This window comes from Musca domestica, unplaced genomic scaffold (genome assembly GCF_030504385.1).
Source record: "Musca domestica strain aabys unplaced genomic scaffold, Musca_domestica.polishedcontigs.V.1.1 36, whole genome shotgun sequence".
NCBI lineage: Eukaryota > Metazoa > Arthropoda > Insecta > Diptera > Muscidae > Musca > Musca domestica.
Window position 1 is genome coordinate 9,025,348 of NW_026712318.1, and position 21,600 is coordinate 9,046,947.

Consider the following 21,600-nt stretch of genomic DNA (forward strand, 5'->3'; position numbering starts at 1 on the left):
AAATTCTGAAATTCGAAATATCGGAGATGTATCATTCATTACAAGAGTGGATTAAATAGTGGCTGCTTATGCTGTATTATCCCATTTTGACCGTATATATTTAAATCATGTGCACCACAAAACATACTTAAACGAAAAACTTGGTAGATTACAATTTTGAAAAATTACACTATGCGACAAAAATCATTTTTTTCAATAAAAATGAAAAAAGAGAAAGAGAATATGAGACTCAAGATAAAAATAGAAGGCAAGTGTAGCGGCGTTTAGAAAGTTTAGATCCCAAAATAACATAAATAGAGGGGGAAGGGGAATCCCCTTTACACTTGCAAAGAGAAATTATCGTAGAAAATTTAATTTTGGGGGTTTTTAATAAAAAACGGGATGGAAAAATATTCCACAAAGTTATTCGTCATAAAATTTTACTATGGGTCCCAGATGATATCAAATGTTGAAATCCTTCCTTATCGCCAGGAATTCATAAATATTTTAGGATAAAGCTATATCTATACGAATATATTGTGACAAACTGAGGTTGAAGAAAATCTTTTACTTGTTTGGCATGTTACATGCTAGCTACTTTGGCAGTAAAAATTCCATCTTAAAATTTTAGATTCTTTTCAACAATTCGTGTTAGGACTTTTTATACCCTCCACCATAATATGAAGGGTATATTAAGTTCGTCAATCGATTGAAACACGTCGAAATATGCATTTTAGACCCCACAAAGTATATATATTCTTGGTCAGCATACAATTCTATGTCGATTTAACGATGGCCGTCCGTTCGATCGTCTGGGGAAATGACTCTAGCATCCTAACGATTTAAAGTAGGTTGATAAAATTTTACTCACATGTGTGTTTCGCCTGCAGGACTGTTGGTTCTAGAAATGGGCTATATACGTCCACGTTTAGGTATAGCCCCCATATAACTGTGTCTTCCTATATTCTGTATTTTGATGATTTTAGCGAAAATTTTCACAGGAATTGTTTTAAATTTCGTATTGATAGTTCGTAATGGGTAGCCTGTGACGAAAAATTGTTCAAGTCTTCGATTAGCCTGTACTGTACCCCCCTTTATTCCGAATTTTGCGGATTTTAACGACATCATTTAACGAAATTGTTTAAAATTTCGTATTTGCACGTTGCAGAAAATTGCTTATGTAGGTTCAGATCTTCCTATAGCCCTATATAACTGTACCTCCCTATATTTGGTATTTTATGATTTTAGGGAAATTTTTCAAGTTTCGTAATGATACTTCGTAGTGGGTACTACAGTATAATGATATCTCCCTATATTGCATATTTTAATGATTTTCGCTATATTATCTACCGGGATTGTTTCAAAATTAATATTTGAAGTTCCTAATGGGTACTACAGTTTATGGCAGAAAATTGTCAATGCAGGTCCAGGTTTTCGTATGACCTATAATTATCTGTACCTCCCTATATTCGGTATTTTGATGATTTTAAAAGATTTTTTTACGGATTCTTTATTTATTTATTTATTTATTTATTTATTTATTTATTTTTTGTTAATTTCCAATTTTATTTAAATGGTGAAGGGTATTCAAAGTTCGGCCCGGCTGAACTTACTGCTATTTATCTGTTTAGTACTCAAAATGCACAATTTTTTCAGTTTGACAATATTTCTTTACATCTACCCTGCCCTCCATCATTGACTATTATTCCATATTTCAGAATTCTACTTCATCAAGTTTGCCCAATACAAAGCATTAACGTTTTAGTACATTATAGAACTTGTCGTACCTTTAGTACTTTGTATCACAACCTCGTAAAAAATTTCAAGCTTCCAATTTCTAGCCGTTTAGTCGGTTCGTTGATTCTCAGTCAGAATTGACTACTCATGAATCTATATAGATAGATATATGTATGTAGACATATATCATTTGATGTAGCAAAAATATGTCTCATCAAAATTGCGCTTTTAGAACCCACGTCTACCGTGCGAAAGGGATGTATCGATCCTCTACTGATAGTAGAATTCACAAATGGTCAACTATTGAAAAAATAACAAGTAAAAAAGTAGAAAGTTTGGCGGGCCGAATTTTGAATATCCTGCACCATTTGGAACAAAAAATAAAATCCGTTTAAAATTCTGTTAAAGTTTTAAAAATACCGAATGTTGCTGTTATATTAAAATCTATACGACGACATGGACCTGCATAGGTAACTTTTGTCATAAACCATTAAAATATTGAAATACGAAACTTCAAAAAAATCGGTGAATTATGTAGCTAAAATCATCAACATACCGAATATCGGGATGCACAGTGGTGGCTATACGAAGACGTGGACCTGCATAGACAATTTTCTGGCATACGCTGTAGTATCTATTAGGAATTTTAAATACCATATTTGAAACAATTCCGGAGAATAATGTCGCTAAAATCAACAATCAACAAACGAAGACGTGGACCAGCACAGACAATTTTCTGTCGTAGGCTGTAGTATTCACTGCGAATTTCAAATACCAAATTCCGACAATTCCGGTGAATAATGTCGCTAAAATCATTAATTTGCCGAATATCGGGAGGTACCCTTATATGGCTATACAAAGACGTGGACCTTTACAGAAAATTATTTGTCATAGGCTGTAGTATCCATTACGAACTTCAAATACAAAACTTGGAACAATTCAGGTGAATAATGTCGCTAAAATTATCAAAATATCGAATATCGGTAGGTACCGTTATATGGGGGCCATACGAAGACGTGGAGCTGCACAAACAATTTTCTGTCATAGGCTGTAGTTTCCGTTACGAATTTTAAATATCAAATTTGAAACATTTGCGGTGAATAATGACGCTAAAATAATCAAAATACCGAATATCGGGGGCCATACGAAGACGTCGGTCATAGGCTTTAAAATCAATTAAGAACTCCAACGACCAAATTTGAAACATTTCCGGTGAAAAATGTCGCAAAAATCACCAAAGCAGCGAAAATATGGAGGTACCGTTATATGGGGGCCATACGAAGACGTGGAACTGAACTTTTTCTGTCATAGGCTGTTGTGCCGATCAAGAATATATATACTTTGTGGGGTCTAAAATGTATATTTCGAGGTGTTACAAATGTAATGACAAACTTAATATACCTTCCATACTATGGTGGAGGGTATAAAAATTCACTTAAATTGTGATTAAATTGTGGAGGCTGGCAACATTTGCCGTTCAGAATAATTCCAACTTTAATGAGAATAGGAAAAAGCTTTCCGAAATATGCGGGAGAAGCTAGGCAGCCATTTATCATTCAAAACATGGCTTCAAATTGATCTCATGTAGTTTCAGCAAACCATATTAATTATATTTAATCTAGTTATGTCGCAGATAATTCACTGGGCCACATTAACTATTCAGCATTGACATCAAAAGAGCTGCCTTTTCAGTAAATGATGCTTATCGGAACCCTCATCACTTAATGTTTGAATTAATTTTCAATGGATCGAAAAAATCGCTGGTAACATCAAACACCACATATATTCGGAAATTGTTTAACATTTTTATGTTAATTTCCCCCCTCTATTTGCTCCGCTGAGAGATTTATAAGTAGTTTCGAATATATGTACATATATTTCGTTCAGAATATTATAAATCAGTTATGCGGTTTTGCAACAGTTGTTAGCTATTAAAATTCTATGGAAAAATGTGTTGTTTTGTATTAACATGAAACTTTAACTTTTGTGGTTTTTGCATCTCTGTGTTGTTTTGGGTTGTTGTATAATTAAATCGATCATCTCGGTGTTTTCTAATCTAATCGATGGCAACACGATTTCCATAACATTGTTGTTAATCGATAATCTTCGTTGAAGAGATGAGAGAGAGAGAGAGGGAGGGAGGTAAACCTGAGAGATTATCATCTAAATAGATGGGTGTCGGCTTCTCAATCGATTTCAAAATTAAACCTTAGGGTTTATTGTTGCAATTTTGTTTCGGTGTTGATGAATATGGTTTGTGTTTTTTTTTTTTTTGGGACGTGTTTGCTGTCGGTTTAGTGGCATAGTCTAGATATGTCATTAAATTGTCAAGTAAAGCCGCTTCACGGTTAGTGTTACACCCAATATACGAAATTAATATATGTAATTTGATTGTATCCAATGGACGAAGCGGAGACAGACCTTATGACCCTGATGGATATTCGTTGTGGAATAAAAATTAATAAACATAGTGAGCCGACACACAGTGATTCTTTTTTTTCTTTCTTCATTATCGATATATAAAATAATTATGGTATTCCATTAAAAAACATATTGAAACTAAGGTAGCCAAAATAAGATATATTAATTAAATATATTCGCTGTGGTCGCAATTACGGCCTGATCTTCCTGAAATTGTTTTGGTTGAAATAAACCAAAAAATATAACATTTTCTTATGAGGTTAGAATTTATGTAAAAAATACAAAAAACCGATTAAACCGGCAGAAAAACACGAAAGGCCAGAAAAGAATAAAACCTAGAAAAATTGTATACAAATATGGTAATAAAAATGTCAGTATTTTTCGGTAATATTTCGTGATATTTATATCCTACACCACAGGTATAAAGTCTTTGTGCATTTGTTTGTAAGATGGAAAAGGAAGCGAGTTAGACCCATATTTACATTTGAAGATCTTCATAGAATTACTTTCTGAGTCGATTTATGCAGGTCAGTCCGCCCGTCTACCCATGTATTTTTGTTAACAAAATGCAGGTCGCATTTTTTATCCGATTGAGCTGAAATTTTGCAAACGACATTTGTTTGGCCCAAGGACGCACCCAATTGAAATATCCCATATATATCTTCAAGCGATTTCGTGTTAATTGTGCACTAAATGGCCAATATCAGTCCAAATGACCTGAATGTAGGTACATTCTACCAAATTCAATCTAGAAGCCAGTTTAAATTTGGAGAAAATCGGTTCAAATATAGCTAAAGCTCCCATATATCTTTCATTCGATTTGGTGTTTAAGCTCCTCACATTAGTAATATGCACTCCACAAGAATGATATTTACTACCGAACATCAAATACTACTAGAAAATACGTCTGTCAAATTTTAACGAGATCGGTTCAGATATAGCTATAGCTCCCATATATATGTTTCATCCGAATTGGTGTTTAAGTCCCTCACATTCGTAATATCAATTCGAAAACAATGATAATTGCTAACGGATATCTTATAGAGCTCGGAAATACCTCTGCCCAATTATATCAAGATTAGTTCAGATTTGGATATAGCTATTTTACCGATTTCGGGTTAATTGTGCACCAAATGGCCATTATCAGTACAAATGGCCTGAGCTTTTGGTACATCCGACCGAATTCAGTCTAGAAGAAAGTACATCAAATTTGGTTAAAATCGGTTCAGATATAGCTATAGCTCCCATGTATATCTTTCATCCGATTTTGTGTTAATGTTCCTCACTTTCGTAATATGAATTCGACAACAATGATATTCGGTACCAGATGTATTATAGAGCTCGGAAATAACTTTGCCAAATTGTATCGACATCGCCTAAGATTGGGCTCCCATATATCCTTATTCCGAATTCAGTTTTATTGTGCAAATAATGGCTAATATCAGCTCAAATGGATGGAATGGATTTCGGGATGTAGGTTTTCTATTTGGTGCAGCTCCGCTGCCAAATGTTGAAAATGAGCCACACAGGTCCAAGTTCATATCTGTACCGACTGATTTAAGGGTTTTTGGCAGTCTCAGCGAACAAAATTTGCTGTAAATTTAGAATGTGTGTCCTCACTTTGTGGAAAACATCTTGCTGATGATTGTACATATTGGTCCAAATGGACCCCGTATAACTGTTCCTCCATCGGACTTGTTTTAAATTCGTTATTTTGAGTTTATAATGGGTACCAGTTCCTATAATAGAAAATTGTCTATGCAGGTCCACATAGCCTATATTCGGTATTTTGACGATTTTTGTCACACCCTTCACCAGAATTATTTTCATTTTGGAATTCGGAGTTCGCAGTGGGTACAGCTTCCTATGAATTAGAACAGGCACGCCTTCGTGTAGCCCCTCTCATTATTCAGTTTTTAACTACATTTTTCAGCAGAATTATCTTAAACTTGGTGTTTGGAGTTCGTAATGAGCAACACCTTTTTGTTGGCAGATAACAGGAATACAGGTCAACTTCGAAGATGGGCTATATCCGTCCCCAATATCGTATAGCTCCCATATAACGGTACCCCCGATATTCGGTATTTTGATGATTTTAGCTGAATTTGTCAACGGCATTATCTGAAAATTTACTCAAGGAGTTCCTTGTGAGTACTTTGTCCTCTAAAAGAGAATTGTCTATATAGGCCCACGATATCCCCCATATAACGGCACCTCCCGATATTCGGTATTTTGATGATTTCAGGCAAATTTTTCAACGAAATTGTCTTAAAATCTACAAAACGAGTTCCTTCTGAGTACATTACCCTTTGGAAGGGAATTGTCTATAAAGATCCACGATATCGCATATCCCCTCAAATTGTCTTAAAGTCCTCACAAGGGGTTCATCCTGAGCACTTTACCACCTAGAAGAGAATTGCCTACATATGTCCACATTTTAGGATAGCGCCCATATAACGGAACCTCCACCGGAACTGTTTCAAAGTTTCTATGACAAGAATTAATTATGCAGGACCACATCTTCGTATAGTCCCCATATAACGGTTCTCATTTGAGCTGTATTTTCGACGATTTTTTTTTTGTTGAAAATTTTCAAATTTTTTCAAATTATGGAGGACATAAAAGTTCGGCCGGGCTACTTTTTACCTGCAGCAATGTTCGGATTTAGATTTCTTGAAATCCTTGCAATTTTCGTGTATGCTGTCTTCGACAATGTTATTGACAAAAATACACAGATTTTTTTGGTCGAAAACTTAAACCCTCAAATGATGGGGAATTTTTGTTCTCCCCCTTAAACGACCTAAATATTCCACAAAAATATTTTTAAAGAGATTGTGTAAAAAGTCCGAAAAATTATAAAACTGTAAATCGTACCTTAAATGTCAGGATTTTAAAAATATTAAAAAAAAATAAGGTTAAAGCCCTACTTCATATGAGTTTAGGAAAGACAGAAATATTCTTCATGAAATTTCACTAAGAGCTGCAGTAAAATGTTTTCAATATTTCAAAAAATATATAAATTTTTAATTCTTGACAAGACATGCTAAAATATTTCCTACTTGTCTTCAATTTTCCCAGGTGGGCTGAGATTTGGGAAATTCCAAGGGAATATTGTAGTATTGGCTATGTATATCAAAACCCCAGAAGAACTTCAGGTTCTTATGAAACGGATTGGGCTCGGAAATATCGCCTTCATTAGTAATTTATGACCAATCTATTTTTTTTTATTAAAAGAGATCAAAAGTTGAATGAGACTTGACATAAAATATATAGATGAGGAAAAATATCAAGTTTTCAAAATATTTCCGATGGGATTCAATGAAGTTTTTTCTACTATTCTTACCACGAAAAAGAATTCCATTCCAATTCAAACACTTGTTAACCAATATAACACATTATTTTCAATTATTATGCAATAATCAGAGAATTATTTAAAATTAATTGTTTAATGATATATTGTCACAGCCAGCGGCAAACTAAAAAGGCTTTACGAAACGGGTCATTTCAATCGTTTCAACTATCCCCACAAGTGATGGTAATTTTCAATATTTATTTATGGCCAGAACTTGAACTTTGTTAATTTGCTATGATTCCATAAAATCGCTCATAGACACACATAGATGATGGTCGTAGCCACAGACGGAACCACACCAACTACACACCACCACCGCTGGAGAATAGCGTGGCGCATTCAAGTGCGCCAATCTGTGGAAATGAATACTGTTGAGATTCATTTACATTTTGAATTAGATGTCATGCAAAACAATAAATTATCGTGTAACGAACAATTTATCATTTAATTGAATTATTCGACCCAAAGCAATAAAAAATAAATAAATAGACACACGAGCTGGGCTATGCGGATGCGTTGAGGCTATTATCATGCATTTTGATCAAATCACAAATAGTTTATTTTCCAAGAGATGCCAAATGAGAAGAAGAAGAGAATACTATTGGAGTTCCAAAGACGAATGCTAATAGTTTGGTGTTGCCTTCTTTTACGAGCATCATATTACGGCTAATGGAGTTATGAGCTTTTGAATAGTACACATCATCATCAATTAAATACAAAGCATTTGCAAACAATGTTGTGTTGGAAGATGACGCTCAAAAATATTGAATCATCTGCTCAATTCAATTTTGTCAGTGGGATGATCATGTTTTGTTTTTCTCTGCCACAAATACCGGTTGAATAAACTTGCCTCAGCCGACCTTGTGGGAGTTTGTGACCATAGTTTGTTGGAAAAAAAATATTCTATAACTATGTGTCCTTCAGTATATAGATTTCGAATTGATCTTCAATAAACAATGGCAAATAAATATACGCTTAATATGGAATTTAACACGACAGGGTCGAACGATTGGGAGTGGAGTAATTGAGATAGCTATACTAAAGATTAGGCAAGGGAAAAGCTGCATTAAAACACTAACTAAAAAGGGGTGTAATATTTATATGTTGGAGCAATATTTTGAAAATAATCAGATTAGGAATCGAAAAGAAGTAAACACACTTCAATAACCAAAAAAAAAAAAGAACTAGTAAAGAAAGTCCTAAAGTCGGGCGGGGCTGACTTTATGATACCCTACACCACATAACTCCACATAACAATTAAAAGTTTTTATGGGAGAATTTAATCATACACGCTATGATTATAATTATAATTTAAAATTTAAAGGACTAAATATGCCGAAGCATTTGTATCTTTTAAATTTGGACTTGTATTGCACATTTGGCGTAAAATTAATTTGAAATCAGATAAAGATATATATGGGAGCTATATCCAAATCTGAATCTATCTCGATAAAATGTGACAAAGATATTTCTGAGCTGTATTTGATAAATTTCCCTGAATATCGTTGTTACGGAGTGCATATTACGGCTGTGTGTAACAAATACAACAAATCGGATGTACAATATATATATATGGGAGCTATAGCTATATCTGAACCGATCTTCACCAAATTTGGCATAATATCTTCTAGACTCAATTAGGTCACATGTGCGAATTCCATTCCATTTGGGCAAATATTAGACGTTTGGTGCGCAATCAAAGGTAAATCGGACGAAGCTATATATGGGAGCTATATCCAAATTTGAACGGATCTCGATAAAATTTAGCAAAGGTATTTCTGAGCTACATTTTATATATTTCCCCAAATATTGCTGTTACAGAGTGCATATTACGGCTGCGGAGGACAAAAATAACAAATCGGATGAACAATACATATGGGAGCTATAGCTATATCTGAACCGATTTCGATCAAATTTGGCATACTTATTTTTAGGCCTAATTTGGGTGTATGTGCAAAATTCCATACAATTCGGGCTGATATTACACGTTTGGTGCACAATAAAAGGTAAATCGGACGAAGTTAAACATGGGAGCTATATCCAAATCTAAACCGATCTCGATAAAAATTTAGCAAGTGTATTTCTTAGCTGTATTTGATATATTTCCCCAAATATTGTTGTTACAGAGTGCATATTACGGCTGTGGAGGACAAAAGTAACAAATCGGATGAACATTATATATAGGTGCTATAGCTATATCTGAACCGATTTCGATCAAATTTGGCATACTTATTTTCAGGTCCAATCGTACGTGCAAAATTCCATACTATTCGGACTGATATTACACGTTTGGTGCACAATAAAAGACAAATCGGATGAAGATATATATGGAAGCTATATCTAAATTTTTACCGATTATCTCCAATTTCAATAGGATTCGTCCTTGGGCCAAACAAATGTTGTTTGGAAAACTTCATTTCAATCGGATAATAAATGCGTCCTGCACAAAGACATAATACCCTTACCACTATGTGGTGTAGGGTATAAAAATGATTAAATTATGAAATTCCAAATTCCAAATATGAAATAATTCCGGTGAGGCAATTTTCTGTCATAGGATGTTGAAAAGTGTGGCATTAAGATACAGAATATTTGGAAATACAGTAATATGGGAACTATAACAAAACTTGTATCTACATAAACAGTTCCCTGCAAGGATGTTTTTTACATACCGTAACCGCCAATGTACACAAATTCGGATTAAAATTGTGAATAAAATAACCAAAAAAACCATCAATTTGCACGTAAGGTTATACCTAAACTGGGATCTATATGGCCCATTCAAATACTACAACAAGTAAAAAAGCTGTAAGTTCGGCCGGGCCGAACTTTCAATACCCTCCACCATTTGGAACGAATTTCTCACCCAATGGCACATATTGTATTATTTTGCACTTTTCGTACGTTCATGGTTCGCATTTCTAAGACTAACTTTTTAAAGTACACTAGATCGACTCCCGAATGTCCTGAAACGGGTTTGGCACAAAGAGAGAGAGAGGAACGTCTTTTTCGTATCAAATGATATATACCCTCTGTAGCCATATGACTGAGGGTATAATTGGTACCATTTAGTGCTTATGAACAATTATAGTATGCATTTGCAAAACTACCTCCAGATCTCAATACTAGCTACCAGAAAAGACTTCAATATCAAATTTCGGGATTCCAGCTCTATTTTTCATCCAATACCTAATTTAGTACCATTGAGAACTTTTCGTACACACTTTCAAAACCACCTCCATATCATAACCACAGACATAAACAGTGACATTTATATCAAAATTCAGGATTTCTGCTCTATTCCTTCACCCAGTACCAAATTTAGTACGATTCAGTACTTTTCGTATAATGTTCGTACACATTTCCAAAACCACTACATTTATTTTTTTTTTAAAGATCTCCATATCACAACTTCAGATACCAACATTTGTATCAAATTTCAAGATTTAAACTCTATTCCCTCAACCAATACCAAATTTAGTACCAACAGATACCTCATTATACAATTTTGGGATTCCAGACCTATTTCTTCACCCAATACCCAATTTAGTACCACTTAGTACCTTTCAAACCATTATGCTACACATTTCCAAAAGCACCTCCATATCTTAGCCACAGACACCAACATTGACATCTATATCAAATTTCAGGATTTCTACTCTATTCCTTCACACAATACCAAAATTTGTACAATTGAGTACTTTTTATAAAATTACAAACTTTATTTCAATCCTTGACTCTCTTACCGAATTTCATGTTGTAGGCCTTATCCGTTCTCATAATACAAAATGATACCATTTTAGAAATTTATTGCCATTTTAGTACATTTAGTAGCCTAGTAGTATGACTTTCCAAAAATCAAGATGTACCTTCGTACAAAATTTCAAGATTCTCACTTCAGGTTACATCTGAACGTGTATTCCCTAACTGCTAGAGAATCCACGTCAGTCAGATACTTAACTAGTCTTTTTATACCCTACACCACATAGTGGTAAGGGTATTATGTCACTGTGCATTTGTTCGCAATATGGAGAAGGCCGGATCGTTGTTCCTCCGGACTTTCAGCTCGATGTTCTGCAGGAGTTATCGGGTCGTTGTTCCACATGAGTGGTTCGTTGTTTTACAGGAAATTCGGCTCGTTGCTCTATAGGAATCTTTGGCTCGATATTCCGCAGGAGCAGAGGTATTTCAAATATTGGGACGACTCAAACAGCTACAACTTGCACTTCTGCACGTGATCATCCCCACTGTTAAGTTGTGATCGGAACTCGAGCGGTTTTATGACTAGTTTCCGATTCATATTATTCGACTTGGACATCCGCACCCGAAAATTCTACTATGAGTAGCTGATCCTATATATATATCTATCATGAATTTCCCAGCTTATATTGGAAATTTTTAGACTTCCTCTGACAACAACAGCAAAACAAACCCCAAAAATAAAAATATTTTGTTATTAAAACGTTTTTTTATTTTTTTTTTTTAACAACACGAATTTCCTTGGGCATTGCACAACAAAGAACACACAGCCATTGTATTTAATGGGAAAATAACAAAAATCATAATCCTAATATGGCACAATTAATTGTTCAATAAATTGGTCAACGTCAATTGCAATGTTTACCAAAAATGGCAACTTATTTTTATTTATTCCTCAAAAAAAAAAAAAAAAAAAAAATTTTAACAAAACAGGTGAAATTCAATTTTTTTTGGTTTCCCATTTTATTTTCTTTGTTCACTATTGCAATTTATTTATTAGCAACATATCTGTATTTAGAAGGCCGGAAGCTGTACTGATAATCATGCCCACAAATCGTGGAAGACAGATGACGACGTTGTGTAGCCAGCTCAAAACCACAAATCAATTGGAACAATTTGCATAACATAGAGATGACAACGGCGGTGCGGTGGCTTCCAACGAGACTCCTAATGTTACAAAGCATGCGTTGTTTCATGTAAGTGAGCGAGCGAGTGAGTGCGTAAGTATATGTGTGTGTGTTTTATTTACATTTAAATGAAATTATGTTAAGTGTAATTTAAAGCTACAATTTTCTACCAATCATCAACACGTGCTTATATTTTGTTTACGAATCGACACATTGTTCGACGACACTCGTTTCATGTGGCTCCGGGCTCATTTTACGCAAATAATATTTAACGGCTAGGCGCTTGACGGTCGTCGGCCGGTAATGTTGTTGGTCAAGGTTAGCACTGTTAAGTCAAAACAGCATTCGTACAAACATACAGATGTTGCTGCTGCTGCTGCTCTCGCCGTCACTGCTGGATGCCACAACAATAGTAATAATGATGGCAGCATTACGAACTCCCGCACCTTTAAGACAGTGGTTTCTGTTGACCATTGAGTTTTGAAAAAATTAAGACCAACTACACATTGGCTTGTAAACTTCATAATTTTTAAATCATGATTTTCATTTTTAACTGGGGTGGTAAGAGTTCGTAGTAGTTTCTATTTCCCCATATGACGCTACTATATTTTTTAAACCGAGATCTTTAATATGATATATGCAGTTCCCATAAGTTTCGTCATAATCGGGTACCCTATTCGAGTTTTAATTTTTATACCCTCCACCATCAATACATGGTGATATGAAAAAAACTGCTACCAACTTCAGACTTCTGCCATTTCTGAGCCACTCGTCCGACAGCTGTTAAAATTTTACCAGTGACAGCTCATTATATTGTTTACAAGCGTACAAGAGCATTTTTGTGAAAATTTTCCAGGAAAAAAGTTATTCAAAATGGAATTCAAGCGTAATAGTGTGATCTCTGTATATTTGGCTGGAAAACCACAAGTGGCTATCTTTAGAGCATTCCAGCATATAAATGTGAATAAAGCTTTTGTGTCTTGTACCATCGCTCATTACCGTGATACTGGTAGCGTAGCCCGACGTCAAGGATGTGTACGGAAGTAAACAACAACATCAGCAGAAATGGTTCGAAGAGTAAAGAAGCGACTAGATCGCAATGGCGGAAAAAATGGCTCGTGAGATGAACATATCGCAATATTCCATTCGGTAAATATTGAAAAATGAGCTCGGGGTGAAGCCATTCAAATTCCAAAAAGTGCAAGAACAGAAAGCGGACAGAAAAAGAAAGAAAAAAGACTCAAAAGAGCTAAAGAGTTGCTTTGCATGGCCGAGAGTGGTGAACTGCCGAATTTGGTTTTCTCCGATGAGAAAACATTCGTTGTCCAGCAAAGAGGACAGCTGAAAATGTGCACCTTCGGTTGGCCACTAGAACTCAAGCGCCGGCCATGGTGACCGTGGCATCAAAATAAATGCCAAATATTATGGCGAAAATATTCTGGAGTGTATATTAAAAATTCAGCACTATCGCACTCAGCACGCGCCACCAAAGATTGGTTACAAAATGAGATTCCTCACTTTATTTCCAGCGCACAATGGCCACAAAAGTCTCTGGGTACCAATCCATTGGACTATTGTGTCTGGAGTATTTTGGAAAGCAAGGTTGCCACTAAAAAAATACCAAAGTGTTGATCACCTCAAGCAAGCGCTTCACAGGGAATGGGTCAAAATATACTTATTTTAAAATTTGATGCTATTTGCCATATATATGGGTCAGGGTTTTGAAAAATGTTCTTCAAAGTCCTCGGATATAGCTTAAAAGATGTTCATAAAAAATTGCTATTGTAGCCCCAACAAGGGGAAAAAGCAGTTAAGTTCGATACCCTCCACCAATAGGGAAATATATTTTTTTTATCTTTTCTATATATTTTTAATTTTTGTTTTAAACGGTGAATTTGAAATTTATGATCCAAATAGATCCATTATCGCAATATGATTATTTTTTATTAAGACTTTGGTAAAAAGTGTCATCAATACGCAGTCCTATATAGACAAGCTTCATGTAGGGGAAGACAGTCCCATTAAAAATTTACCAAAATCGTGAAAAAGCTGGGTGTATATGGGGGCAATATGCAAATGAATGCCTATTTACACAAGTATTTGTCAGAGTCATAAGCACAGATTAAGAACATCACAAATCGGATTTCGGGTAAATCCACTGAAAAATGTGGCTAGAGTCATCAAAATACCGAATATCGCGAGGTATCGTTATATGGGGACTATACGATATCGTGGATCTATATAGACCATTCTCTTACAGGGGGGTAACATACCCGATAAGAACTTCATGTGCAGAGATTCAAATAATTTCATTGAAAAATGTGGATAAAATCATCAAAATACCGTATGTCGGGAGGTACCGCTATATGAGGACTATACGATATCGTGGACTGATGTAGCCCATCTTAGAACTAGACCTGCTATAGACAAAAGACTAATATGTGCATTTCAGCTATTCGTTTCGACTCTATTGTGATTTCAACATTGGTCAGATTGGACTGATCAAGAATGTATATACTTTGTGGGGTCTAAAATCATTATTTCGATAAGTTACAAACGGAATGGCAAATTTAATATACCCTCCATATTACGTATGGTGGAGGTATAAAAATGATATAAAAGATCCACTATTTTAGCTCTCAAAATTACTCTTATAATCCTCGATTATAGCTGTCATAAGTCTTAAAAATTATCGACTATTGCTATCTAAATCTGTGTTAGAAATCTTTGATATTGATTCTCAAAAATCAATTCCCTTAAAATCCACTATTTTAGCTCTCAAAATATTCTTTCAAAGTCAACACCTAAAGACATTCTATGGTAATAGTATTCAAAAGTACTTGAAAAAATTCACGCAGCTCTCAAAATCCTCTATTATTACTCTAAATTTTTTTTCTTAAAATTCGCAAAATGTTGTCTTAAAAATTCACTATTATAGCTCAAAAATAAAATCTTAACATTTTGCTGTTATGGCTTTCAATACTATTCTCAAATCCTATAAAAAATTCTCTTGAAAGTCCGCGCTTATAAAAATTAGTTTTAAAATTTCGCATAGACACTAAAAAATGAATTGACACTTTTTTAGAAAATACCATTTTTAAGTTATGTTAACCTCTAAACACTTATAAAAATATCTGACTATGCTTTTAAGATATTCGTACATCGTGTAAAACCACAGTGCGTAACTTATTACGTTTTGATCTGCGGCCAACTTCAATTGATTGAGAAAAATATCTATTCATAAAAATGAATAACAAACAATTGTTGTTTTGTTTATGATCGGTTTGTCATTTGGTGGTTTTAATGGCGTGCTATAGTACTACCCATCCGTCTCTGTTCATCGATTCGGCAGCATAACATCTACTACACATCAATCGAGTCGCTCATCCTCATAAACGCCAACCAATGCAAAGCAAATAGTTAAAACACAAAACTATTCGTAATCTATGAAATCGTGTGCTATGTTATGTCTTCGATAGTTAAGAGGGCTTACTAACACCCCAAAGACCCAGACGAATGCCACGGATGTTGTTCACCCGCACATTATAGAGGTGTTTGCATTGCAGGAACTTGAACTTTTATCTTTAGATTGTTTTTTATTTTGTTTATTTTGAATTTATTTTTTTTCTTTTGCAAAACAAAAATACCCTCAGGGGTTAAGATATCCAAAAATAAAGATATTAAAAATCTATTAAAAATTGAGCATACGTCAATTTACGAAATAAAAAGCAAGACACAAAACAATGCCGGTGATACAAATGATGGATGAAATAAACACCCAGACAGGTTTTTCTATTTCAAAGCAAATAAATGCTGCTGGTTGTGTGCGTGTGTGTGGCAAGAAGATATGGAAATCCATCTTATTTATGGGTGTCATAATTTGACCATCTTTTTAAGTGTCTCTGTAATCTATTTGTAATCGCAATTCAAATTTGTTATTTTTATACCTCAAAAGGTGGAGGATATAAATATTCGTCGTAGACCCAATAAAGTATAATATATTCATAATCAGCATAAAATTCTAAAGTCGATTTAACGATGTCCGTCCGTATGTCTATACGCCTGTTGAAATCACGATACAGCCCACATTATTTACGTAGAGCTTCAAAATGCGGCAGAACAATTTGTATTGTGTGTAGGATAGTTGGTATTGAATATGAGATATATCGATCCGTTTTGATGTAGCCGCCATATAACGGTACCTGCCCGATGTTCGATATTTTCAGGATTTGTCATTAACCAATTTCAGGATTTGTCTAAAAATTGGTTTTTGTAGGTCACGATTGGTTCTAGCTCCAGCGGCAAAACATTGTCAGTATAGATCCACTTTTTTTGTATAGCCCCCAAATAACGGTACCTACCTATAGTGGTGTTTTGATGATTTTTGCATATTTTTCCACGGATTGTCTAAAATTGGTGTTTGTAGTTCATAATGGGTTCTAGCTCCGGCGGCAGAACGTTGAAAATTTAGGTCCACATTTTCCTATAATGCACGTATAACGATATCTACCATTTCTCGGTATTTTAATAATCCTAGTCACATTTACCCATTAGATTTTGTAGATGAAAATCCGTGAAGGATAAAATTGTCTATAGAGGTTCCCGTTTTGGTTATGGTTTTTCGAAAAGTTTAACAGCATTATCCAAACGGTATTACTGGTATTTGTAGTTTAAAGTGGGACACGTTTGAATTCAGATAATTTTATATAAAAATGTTTTTTTGTGCCCATCGGTGAAGGGTATTAAAAGTTAGACCCGTCCGAACTTTATGTTTTTTTATCCCATCCACATTTAGACCTCACAGCATAAAATTCTATGTCGATTTAGCGATGTCCGACCGTGTCAGTCTATTCGTCTGTGGAAATCACTTTAGCTTCCGAACAAATTGAAGCAGATTGATAAAATTTATGTAGGTAGGTCCACGTTTGGTAGAGCCCCCATATAACGGTACCTCCCGATACTCTTTATTTTGATGATTTTAGCTACATTATAAACAGATTTTTTTCAAGTTTCGCATTTGAATATTGTAATGACTTATGACAAAAGTTACCTAAGCAGGTCCATGTCGTCGTATAGATCCTAATATAACAGCAACATTCGGTATTTTTAAGATTTGTACAGAATTTTTAACGGATTTTATTGCTTTTGAGAACTGCCAAATTCGTTCCAAATGGTGGAGGGTATTTAAAGTTCGGCCCGGCCGAACTTACAGCTTGTTTACTTGTTTTTAATTATTTTTTTTTATCATTAACTTACCTATAAATTCATTGCGTATTCGTATTCGATCTTGCAGAGTGGCCGCTGATATTATCACACAATTGATGAATGCCAGCAGGGCGACTTGATATTCAATATTAGTTGCCTTCTCCAATTCGTTGATGACAATTTTAAAACGATAACGTTCATTTTTGAGATTCTGCAGAGAGAAATGGAAAATATGAAAATGTTAGAAAATGATTACAAGGTCATTGATTTGGAGTAGAACAAAACGACATATATTGAAACTAACGGTACTTACCTTATAAAATTCTAATGTTTCTATGGCACGAGTATAACCATCTGCATTATATGCACATAAGGCCGATAGCAATTCGAATACTTGCTTCTTAACTACGGCATTGTTCGTATCTAATGCGGTACCTAATTTCGAAATGTAATCACGATTTTCGACAATGTAATCCAGGCCGATGCGTGAGTCCATTATGTGTGTGTGGGTGTGCGTGATGTATGAAGGCTCCGCTTAGACTGAGTCTAGGGCGGGCACGTTCCTTTTTCAATGGATAAATAGAATAGTTGTGTTCGAAGTTCGAATGGTTTATGTTTGGGGTCGGTTGGTTTGACTGCCGCCAAATAGTTTTATTTAAGGGAAAATAATTTTAGGGTTTTCCGGTTGAAATAAAATAATTCGAAGATTTTGGTTCTCCTAAACTGCGTTCGCTTGAAGCGTCTGTGTAATTGACAATTATTACCAACGACAATGCAAGTTGGCTGTGGTTGTGATATATGCCGGCAACGACAATGTCTAGAACGTGTTGTCATTTGTTTGTGTAATTACTCCTTTGGAATTTTCAATTAGTTCATATGCGAGGCGTGTTCTTGGTGTTGTTGCTGCTGTTGATGATGTCTGCCGTGACATGACGGGTATTTGTTGCCTATGCGCCTGTTCCCAATTCTTAAAAGCCAAATCTGGGTAGGGAATTGAATAGATGGGGAAAAACTGCAATCAGGGAATAACAAGAAATAAATAAATAATTGTTAAGTTAAGGAAAAAATATAAAAAAGTAAATATGTATGAAGATAAATAATAATTTAATAAATAAATAATAAGCAATTAAATAATTAAGAAATATAAAAATAGGCACATAAATTTTGAATATATTTTCAAACCTCCTCCAGATGTGAAACACAGATACCACCTGTAATCTAAATATCAAATTTCAGAATTTATTTCTATCTCTTCAACAAGGACCAAATTAAGATCCATTTAGCAATATTCGAACAATTAGAGTACGCATTTCCGAAACCACCTCTGTATGTCCAGGGTACACATGCACTATGACCCTAATACCAAATATTAGATTTCAAGCCCTATTTGTTCACCCATTACCCAATTGTACCAAATATGGTACTATTTAGTACTTTTTGTGCTCTTGTAGTACAAATTTCCATGACCAAACCTACCACTAACAGGGATCTCAAATACAAAATTTAAAAATCTGCATTCGTTCACCCATTTGGTACAGTTTCCAACCTTGATTCTCATATAAAATTTCAAGTTTCTAGCTCTATCTGTTCACATAATACCAAATGATTCCATTTTAGAACTTTTCGAAAAGTTTAAAAAAAAAAACCTTTTTACATTTATCCTGAACTCCATCAGTGACTCTCAATCCAAATTTTAGAGTTATAGCTTGTTCCCGTTGTTCAATATACATTATTCAATTTTTAGTACATTTTATTACTTTTCGTACCTTTTAGTAGGACCCACCACCAATACTGGCGCCCTGGCAAAAATTCAAGATTCTAGCTTCAGCCGTCGTATGGTCAGTCGGATATTTCACTACTCTTTTCTATGTATAGATTTTGACGTGTTACGATCCTGTTTAAAATAAGTTTTTAACCATATTTTCAAAAAGGCACCACACAGACCGCTTGATGGTTAAAATAATCCTCGTATTTTTATATGCAAGATTTCCGAAAACACTATATACATAAAATTGATGGATTCCAAGGAATCTCTATACAAATGGTTGAACAAGGTCGGCCGGGTTGAACTTTGAATACCCTCCACCATTTGGAAGGATATATTGTGGCTTATATGAAGACGTGGACCTGTATATGCAATTTTTGTCATGGGCCATTACGATATTCAAATTCGAAACTTGAAACAGTTTCAGTTAAAAATGTTACTAAGATCATAAAAATACCGAATATAAGAAGGCATCGTTATATGGAGGGCTACACCAAGACGTAGACCTATATAGCCCTTTTTCAAAATCAAATATCAATTGCAGACCTAACACACATCTGAGTAAAATTTTATCAATCTACTTCATTTCATTCGGAAGCTATAGTGACTTCCACAGACGGACGGACATCGCTAAATCGACATAGAATATTATTCTGATCATTTGTGGTGTCTGAAATTTATATTTCGACGTGTTACAAATGGAATGACAAACATAATATACCCTCCATACTTTGGTAGTGGTTATAAATCAATGTGGTAGAGATGATAGAGATGAGATAGAGATGGTAGATTTTCAAAACAACATACACACACATCCTTTTTTAATCTGTTTTTTACTGCCATAATCTGTTAGATTTTCCCTGTAGCTATTGAAAAAGTTACATTTGTCGCACAGTGTATTTAGGTAAATTATTAAATAAATTGATGCATTGAGGGACTTTAACACCATATTGGTTAAAACATATAAAGGATGAGATGTATAAACTGCAACCAAATTCAGACTGCTGTTATTTCTAAGCCACTCGTCCGACAGCTGTTAAAATTATTCAAGTGACAGCTCATTATATTGTTCACAAGGGTACAAAAGCACTTTGGTAAGAATTTTCCAGAAAAAATGTTATTCGTGATGGAATTCAAGCGTGATAATGTGAATTCTTCATATTTGGCTGGAAAACCACAAGTGGCTATCGTTAGAGCACTCCAGCATTTAAATGTAAATAAATCTTTTGTGCCTCGTACCATCGCTTGTTACCGTGATACTGGTAGCATAGCCTGACGGAAGATCAGCAGAAATGGTTCGAAAACGAAAGAATCGACTTGATCGAAACCCACATCGCAGTGGCCGAAAAATGGCTCGTGAGCTGAACATGTGGCAATATTCCATTCGGAAAATATTGAAAAATGAGCTCGCGGTAAAGTCATTGAAATCCCAAAGAGTGCATGAACTTACACCGCAACAGAAAGAAAATTGGCTCAAAAGAGCAAAGGATTTGCTTCGCTTTGCCGAAAGTGGTGAACTGCCGAATTTGGTTTTTTCCGATGAGAAAACATTCGTTCATGGTGATGGTGTGGGCCACAAGAACTCAAGTGCCGGCCATGGTGATGGTGTGGGCCACCAAAACTGACGATGCTCACTCTCCGCTCGTATTAATCGACCGTGGCATCAGACTAAATGCCGAATGACATCGCGAAAATATTCTGGAGCGTGTATTAAAGCCTTCCAACAGGACTCAAGACCATCGCAATCAGCACGCGCCACAAAATGAGGTTCCTCGCTTCATTTCCAGCGCACAATGGCCACCAAAATATCCGGATACCAATCCGTTAGACTATTGTGTCTGGAGTATTTTGGAAAGCAATTTTGGCACTACAAAATACCAAAGTGTCGATCACCTCAAGCCAGCACTTCGCTGGGAATGGGCCAAAATACCGCAGAGCAACATTCGGGCAGTATGTGACGGTTTCATTGGCCGTTTGAAGGCCATAATTCGTGCCAAAGTTGACGAACAAATCTAAATTTAATCTAAAATTTGATGCTATTTCCGACATTTTTGCTTTCATTCAATAACATTTAAAAAAGTGTAAAAATGATGGCGTTTGACTTTGTTGTAGTTTTTTATCTCTATATACATAAATAAATAGGAGCTTTATCCAAATCAGACCAGATCTCTATAAAATTTGACTGAGGTATTTCTGGGCTGTATCTGATATCTGGTACCAAATATTACTTTTCTGGAGTGCATATTATATATGTG

The 21,600-nt window shown here is 35.0% G+C and overlaps 1 protein-coding gene across 2 annotated transcripts in view; it reads right to left on the minus strand.

Annotated features, from left to right (window-relative positions):
- The window catches only part of LOC101891853 (formin-J), a 198,531-nt gene that overhangs the window by 44,175 nt on the left and 132,756 nt on the right, over positions 1–21,600 (minus strand). For both annotated transcript variants that reach the window (XM_059125977.1, XM_059125978.1), the window contains 2 exons: positions 17,894–18,592; positions 17,632–17,791 (listed from right to left, as the gene is read on the minus strand). In XM_059125977.1, coding sequence (XP_058981960.1) covers positions 17,632–17,791; positions 17,894–18,076 — 343 coding nt within the window. In that variant the 5' untranslated portion in view covers positions 18,077–18,592. The remainder of the gene's footprint in view (positions 1–17,631; positions 17,792–17,893; positions 18,593–21,600) is intronic.